This window comes from Aplysia californica, unplaced genomic scaffold (genome assembly GCF_000002075.1).
Source record: "Aplysia californica isolate F4 #8 unplaced genomic scaffold, AplCal3.0 scaffold00071, whole genome shotgun sequence".
Taxonomy (NCBI): Eukaryota; Metazoa; Mollusca; class Gastropoda; order Aplysiida; family Aplysiidae; genus Aplysia; species Aplysia californica.
In genome coordinates this window covers 1,062,318-1,070,647 of record NW_004797341.1, presented here as the reverse complement: position 1 = coordinate 1,070,647, position 8,330 = coordinate 1,062,318, and the positions used below count along the sequence as shown (strand labels likewise).

At 39.2% G+C, this 8,330-nt stretch overlaps 1 protein-coding gene across 1 annotated transcript in view; it reads left to right on the top strand.

The window, feature by feature from the left end:
- Positions 1–8,330, top strand: part of LOC101860727 (carbonic anhydrase) — a gene marked incomplete in the record, with an annotated part of 116,601 nt that overhangs the window by 92,558 nt on the left and 15,713 nt on the right. The window contains 3 exon segments of the mRNA XM_035968627.1: positions 80–247; positions 3,442–3,593; positions 4,295–4,387. Of these exon segments, the coding sequence (XP_035824520.1) occupies positions 80–247; positions 3,442–3,593; positions 4,295–4,387 (413 nt within the window).

Below are 8,330 nucleotides of genomic sequence, written 5' to 3'. Positions count from 1 at the left end.
AGATAGATAGATAGATAGATAGATAGATAGATAGATAGATAGATAGATAGATAGACTATATCAGCTGTTTTCTACCTAGGTCCAGCCTTCTGGAAGGACGTGAGCGCCACGTGTGATGCACAACGCCAATCTCCCATCAACCTGTACGAGGGAGATGCGGTCCAAAACCCTTTCACGCCCTTCACCTTCACTAACTACGACGCTACCTCCGGCTTCAATGCCACTCTGAAAAACAATGGCTATGGTGGTGAGTAGAGAAGATAGAAACGATGACACGGGGTGAGAAGTTTAAATTTTAGTCTTACGGCACTTGTAAAACAATAAGGTCATATAAGTGCCAAAGATTTAAAGATATTAGAGGTTAACAAGAAAAAAAAACACAAGAAAGAAGGAGGTGAAATAAGGACGATAGAAATTTGGTACAAAAGAAGGAGCTAACCACACCAGAGCAACCCCACTTGGAGAGAGAAGAAAAGTAGATGGAATCCATTTGGGTGGGAGGAGGCCTGAGAAGATAAGATAGGAGATAAGACAGACAGAGAGGAGAGGGAATAGTAGCTGGGACGACAGGAATTCGATTGGGGAGGGGGTGTAGAGATGAGTTAGGGGCTGGAACGGCCTTTGATCAGGTGAAATGGGATGGAATGATCGGTTGGGGGTGGGGAGGGGGAGGAGGCGGGGGTGGTAGAGATAGAATGGACCCCCAAAATGGGATGGCTTCAATCGGATAATCCCGGTGAAGACTGCGGTTGGAAGAAGGGCTATTCCATGGTAACTGACGCGACATTTTGATTATAATTTCTTACAATGATAACACAGTTATTCAATATCATTTAATCTATTCCAAATTTAAATTATCAGAACATTTGAAAGACATATTAAAAATCAAATCATAGTAAATATAGTCATTTGAAAAAAAAGTACTTTATGCAAATTCTGTGACGTGTTTGGTTTCGGGAACTGACGGGAAATTTTTTTAATGCCTTATTTGTCCCGTCAGTTACCGTGGAATAACCCAGAGGTAATTAAAACATGAAAATGAACACACCGTATTACTTGTACAGTACACCAACAGGAATCTTAACCATTCCCATTTCAAAGGGAAAAAAAAACAACATATAGGGAATATTTGTGCGTGGAGTACACGTACGAGTGTCATTATTTACAACGAGCGATTGTCCTTATGTTTTGCAGTTCCTTGTACTTTTACTCCTGTCCATTCTTATTTACACCATTGCTGCAACGCAAGACGGAGTGAAGTGGAGGTCTATGATCGCCCACGCCAGTCGGCAAGGCACCGGATGATGATGATCATGATGATGATTCTTATTTAATACACAGCTTTCTGAATGTCTCGTTTGTTTTTAGATCGACAATAGATTCACAATGACACGTGTAAAATGATGGAACTTGAACATTCAGCGGTTCTCTAGAGAACAGTACTACCCTACCAGTATCCTGTTGAAGCCTCAGACATGTTCCCAGACAAAGCAAAACATCATTTCCTATTACAGTCTCTGTACATCGCGTTTCCAGGTGTACTCTTTAGTGTCCAAAGTCAGCGGTACTCAGTTGGACCTGGGAATCCAAAAATTCATAAAATTCAAAGAAGGTCGAAACGATGGTACCGGAAGAAAGGATAAAGAGATGAAATTCGTTGGGTTGAGATGGGTTGTAAGGAGATAAAATATGTGATAAGACAGGCAGGGATGAAGTGAGAGAAAGGAGGTGGGATGGCTTGCATCAGTGACGAGTTTCATGAGGTGTGACACCGTGTGTCAAGTGAAGGATCTTTATCCTATTTACACTGAATCTCGGAAAGGATATTTGACCTTCAGTAAAGTCGCATTCTTTTCTTTATTTGAAGGATAGCAATACGCGACTATCAAACTGCACGCCTTATGTCCTGGAAGGACTGCAAACGAAAATATAGTAATGGAGTCAATATGACAAGTGTGAACCCTCCTTATATAATCACTCGATTTATACTTGATACAGAAGAGTTTACACTCACGTGTAATAGATAAGGAGTGATTTGACATTTAAAACAAGTAGAGAAGCTTTCATAGTATTGCACCGTCATTGTGTGGCATCGTGATGAAATCAGGCGCCCATCAAAACAATTTAATTTAAAAAACCGACATTTTTTTAGACAGTCGGGCAATTTTATTGATTTTAAAATAATATTTGGCCTTATATCTTTTATGTTCACTCATAAACATACTTCTGTATAAATAAAACTGAAAAGGGTTGATGAAAGTCATAAAAATGAAAATTTTTCAGCAGTTTTCAGGGATACTCAATCTTTGGCTGTCATCAAACTTTGACTGCCATGTTCTAGCATATTTCATCTCTGGCACTAGGCTATCCTTACTTCCTCCAGTTGCAAATATCTCAACTTCTATCCAAGATTAATGGGTATAGTTTTCATCAAAAGCAAGAAAAAGGAACACGCTTTAAGATAGCACCAATAACTTTATATCCATCAAAAATTGACGAGCATCTAATGTCACCACCTCATGACACAATAGTTTCTCTATCAGATATTTTGACAAGGCAAGTGATTCTCCAGTTTACCAAGACTCACCTGTTGACATCCAATTTTAAACTTGAGAGGACTCAACTCCTAGACCATGATTTTAAAACATAAATGCGAGGCATTTCAGTGAAATCTAGCTCTCGTCAAAATAATGAAAAGGAAGAAAGCCGGCTTTCTTTTCGCAAGTTAAGCAATATTTATCAATATTTTTGGTTTTTGGCTCCTTACCTTTTTCTATTTAAAAACTTATTTCTGTGTGGATTTTACTGAAAATTGTTGCTTTAAGGCACATGAAATTAGAATGTTCAGTTTCCAAGGATTCTCAGGCTACAGGAGTCGCCATACTTTTGTAGCCATTTTCTCGATAACTATTTTTCTACTGGAACCTTGCAACCCCACCCCCTTCAATGGCATATATTTCGAATTCTGTTCTAACATAGGTAGGTATTTTTTCCACTGAAAGCAAGGCAAATTGATAAACTTTCAGATGATACCAAGGCCAAAAATTAACGAGTGCCTGATTCCACCGCACAGCGTTGTGACACAAATGTAGGTGTTTTACACGATTTAGATCGTTCAAAAGGTGGATTTCGACCCTTCTCGTCATGGATTACTCTGACTGATAGGGATGTAACATCCCAGCGAAAAGACCGAGATACTCGATACAAATTCTCCCCACCACTCGAGAATGGAACTGGGGTCTCTTGCGTACTACTGCAAAACACCTAACGGCTACACATCAGACGTCAGTACAATGTTTTAGGTCTCACATCATACTGCAAGTACACGAGAGAGCACATAATGATTATCCCAAACTGACATTTATTGATAGAAGCGAAAGGAAAGAATACACAATTAGTATACAGCAATCGTGTCACTAAGTTTTAACTTTTCGTGTTCAGTTAAGGTAGACTACAGCGGTGCTACTGAGCTGACAATGCAGGGCGGAGGATTTACAGACACCTTTAAAGTGGCCCAGTTTCATTTCCACTGGGGCAGGACATCCGTACAGGGATCAGAGCATCTCATCAGCTCACAGGCTTTCCCGATGGAGGTGAGTTCGTTTAGTTTTAGTAAGAGGCACACTATTGTTCAAACGCGATAAAATCAAAGAGGTGCCGAAGATTAGAGGCGCTGCAAGAGAGTAATAAACACAAAAACAGAAGGAAGAGAGATCAGAACGATAGAGGTTTGAGAGGAAAGAAGGAGCAAACCACACCAGAGCAGAGCACCCGCCAACCACCTGCAGGAGGTGAATTCAAACTTTCAATGTGGTTTGATCTATTTTTGGGGCAAAATATTATACTGCTGCCAATATGCTTTTTATTCTGTTTGTTTTTGTTCCGGTTTGTGTGATATCCCTAGAGCTACAATTTAATTGACACCTCGGCCCAACACTGAAACTGGTGATTACAACTTGACAATTTCCCTCCTAGGATAAATCATGATCTACCACCACAATTGATGTATCAAATTATTTATCTTATTAATGCCACTATAACTGAATTATGGTTTTAAACCTACTGCTGTTGTGCCCATTTCATTTCGCTGGTAAACATTCTTGGAGACCTCTTCTTTCCACTTCACGTCACAAGTCATGGCCTGACCTGACCTGACCATCAATGAGTTATTTATAGAAGCACCAACCACCCATCTGTAGGTGTTGCTTCAGCCTCTTTCTAATGTATGAGAATTTTAAAAGTTATTTTCTTTAATTTGATTTTACTTTCACGCTCCCTGTTTTCACGTCCCCAGCTCCATATCGTCCATTACAACTCGAAGTACTCTGACCTTGGGGAGGCCCTCAAACATGCTGACGGGGTGGCAGTATTAGGATTCATGTATGAGGTCAGTCTCTGTCAGTATCTGTCTCTCTCTCCCTCTACCCCCACCCCCCTCTCTCTCTCTCTCTCTCTCTCTCTCTCTCTCTCTCTCTCTCTCTCTCTCTCTTTCTCTTTCTCTCTCTCTCCATCTCTGTGTCTGTCTATCTCTGTCGTCTCTGTCTCTCTCAGTCTGTCTCTGTCTCTCTGCCTGTCTGTCTCCCTGTGTCTCTCTCCCTCTGTCTGTCTCTCTATTTCTCTCTCTCCCTCTCTGTATATATATTATTTATATATGTTATATACATACATTTCACTTTCTCTCTATTTCTTTCTCTCTCTCTCTCTCTCTCTCTCTCTCTCTCTCTCACACACACACACACACACACACACACACACACACACACACACACACACACTCACTCACTCACTCCCCCTTACATTGATAGAGGTATACAGGTATACATACATTACGGACCTGAAAAAAACATGAAGATGTATTCAGCCAATCATCGTTAATTAAACAAGAAGTCTTCTTGTTTTGGGGGGAATACAACTGTGAGAAAGGAGGGTACATAAAAGTGATACACTAGTGTTGGAGAGGTGATCCATTTAACTGCTCAGATGACAGTCGAAACATATTTACTTGCGTTTTTCTAAAACAATATTGACTTTAAAATCGCTGAAGGAAAACATAGCCGTAGACCTTTTGCCCAAACTACGCTATTTTGCAACCCCAGACCGTTGAAGAGGACTCAGGGCAAGAGACAGACTTTTGTGTGGCATCTCCATATGTTGACGACTGTGAGGAGAGGCGGACTGTTGTAAGAACCGGTGTGGGCGAATAAATTCGTCTTTTTCTTGCAGCCGTGTGCTTAAAGTGGTGTGCTCACGATGAGATTATTGAATCATGATCTCTGCGTCTTATATGGCGTCATCCGACAGTGAAATAAGGCTGAAATGTGACTGCTTCCTTTTTTTAAATCTAGAATTACGATGCCAAATAACGTCAAGGCATCCACAAGTTCTTTCGATACCTAAGAACCCCTCCCCCTCCCCTACCAAAAAATAAATAAATAAAAAAAACTCTCCTTCCCTGGTCAGCCAAAGTAAGTATTTATAGAATAAAACAAATTGTAATTAAATAGGTTTCGACACCAGATATTTCTTAACGCAACTCCAAACTGTACACAAATGTTTCTTAATTGTGTATTCCTACTGCCTAGCGCTTGCCTAACAGTATCTGGAAGGGCTGGATCTGACTTCAAGAACGTAATGAACACGTTTGTAACAGATTCCAAGTCACGCAAAAAAACAACAACAAAAAACTGTTAAGAGAGCTGTATTAAGATCGTCCTGAGAGTTCATGGGGCATTTTTCGAATCTGCTTTTCACAGTTGAGCATTCAAATCTGGTGATGATCCAGACAATTCGTAATCTCCTCTTCCTAAAAAAAATCCTTAATGACTGCTTTCAACGGGCCTTTGTCATACAGGGGCGTTGTCCCCTACACACTATGTACGTTTACTGGATTTTTAAGAATAGGAATATCTCGTTCAAAGGGCAAATTTAGTCGATAGTAGCCTCTAACCCAAGGCTAACCTCTGGCTTTGATTACCCTTATCGTTCATTTTGATGTGAACATTTAAAAGACGTCAGGGCAACACGTTGCCCTCGACACTTTTTCATCTTTTGAGCAGTCCAGAATGACATTAACGTTGTGTGCCCAAATCCAATTATTTTGTAAAGTAGTCTTTTCTCTAAATTTGTACATGAACAACTCATTTGATTGGGCTAGAAAAATAATATCTTAAAAATTCTGTCACTGAGAAAGTCACCGATCTATAATTATCGGTCTAGGACATTTTTAGGACAGCTTTGAGACAGTTGTTTGATGGAAAGTCTTTGCACCTGTTGAATAAGAAAGTTGTACATACTTGATTTGTGTCTTCTTTCTCCCCTTTTTTTGCTTAATTGGAAATCTAAAGGTTTATATGATATCTTTTGTCTCTTGCAACAAATTCTCTCTTGTTTCATGGGGTCTGCATTCCCTCATAACACAACTGAATGGATCACGAGCCAGTTTTTTCACCAACCTTTCAGACCTATCAGTATATTTCGGTACTCAAGATTCTTTGGCAATTCTACATTTATTTAATGTGGTTGCCATTAACCTGCAGATCCAACGCTTGGTTTCGTCTTTGGAAAATCACCTCGTTCCAAAAATGGAAATACCAAACGTTAAATAAAACCCTTCCGAAAAACCATAGAGCCATAAAACTTTGAGTTTGTGATTGCAAACAAGTAAGCTTAATTTTTTTTTTTTTATTTAATTGTATGATTGCATTTTGCGGCTCCCAAATTTGGATGGCCGCGGGAGGGGAGCAAGATCCTGTAAGTCATTTGTACCTCGGAATTTGAAACGGAGTATCTTGGGACTTAAAATATCGTAACTTGTGTACACCAACACACGTTTCCTTCCTCAGGCGTTGACCTTTAACCCTCACAAATCTTGACAGATAATGTTACCACACCAATAACGACAACGTTTAAACTGTGAAAAAATAGTTTGTATTCACTAGCCCACTTACCCTCTCTGGATTGAGCGCTCTCCTTCTTCCTCGCCCTGACAGTGCATAAAACGATTCAGCACCGACGTGACAAAAGGTCCCCAAAATGACAAAATAATTTAAATCCATCGAAACGAAAAAGACGCAGAGAACGTATATCGTTCCGTATTTCAAACGATCAATGCAAACGGTACTAGACAAGAACGGCAAAAAACCTCAACAAAAACAGGCTACTTAGTCAATCGAAAAAACAACGACTTTTACATTTTAGTATGAGTTTTTGGCGCTCGCAACTGCACAAGGTCGTATGAGCGTTCTTTTAATTTTAAAGCCTTTAGAAAAAAGTCTTTGAAATCGTTGAATCATTCAACAATAACAAAAGAATTAATTAATCAATTGCTATACTGCATCTTCATCATGAGCTGAGGGGGGGGGGTACTGGTGCCTTTCGTCTCGGTGCTGTTTCTTGTGAATACATTTCTTGCTTGACGTTATTGTTCTTTTGACTAAATGAGCCTGCAACTTGTTCACATATAATATACACTTTCTGTAGCTTATTTATTGCACAAAGCAAATTATTTCTCCGAAAGCACGAGAAAGCACAGAAAACTTGTTTGAAAAGAAAAATATTGACAAGATATCATAACGGGAAAAGCTGAGACACTTTGAACCACATTTTTGATGCACTCGAATGATTTCATACTAAAATGGTGCATCTTCTGGTATTAAATTATGCGTGTAGTCGTTTTGCCTGGCAAAAGGAGTAAAATTGTTCTTTAAAATAACTTGTGTTACTGTTTATTAAAAGGAGAAACTTAAAACTTTGCCCAATCTCATTACCCCCAGTTTGTAGGAAAATGGTGTGTGATTGTATAATAATATATCACACTGTCACTAAACCATTGTAAATCTTTAGGGTAGAAGTAGGACTAAATTCGATGTATACTAATGATTCTTTGACATCGTAATACCTTGTAATTAACAAAACATTGTTTCTGGAGCATGATTTCATACTTAGATATATCATGACGTATCACAACATGGCATAGCAGTCATCAACAGTTTATAGCCTACAGCGGGGCCTTACATAGTAAGAACTACGTGATCAGTCTCTTTGAAAAATAGAGGTGTGGCTAGGCCCTATTTTGTTACTCTTTCTCTTCTATCAATTTCCCCTCTTGCTTCTTGGAGTAGAGAATTTTATTGTGATTACCAGTTTCGATTATCATTCTTTCTAAAATATTATGGCTTCACTGCTGTTTTACACCAAAATGGGAACAGCGTGAATGGTACACTTAAATTTACATCAATGTCTCACCTCGGTCCAAGGTTGATAGATAGATAGATAGATACATACATACATACATACATACATACATACATACATACATACATACATACATA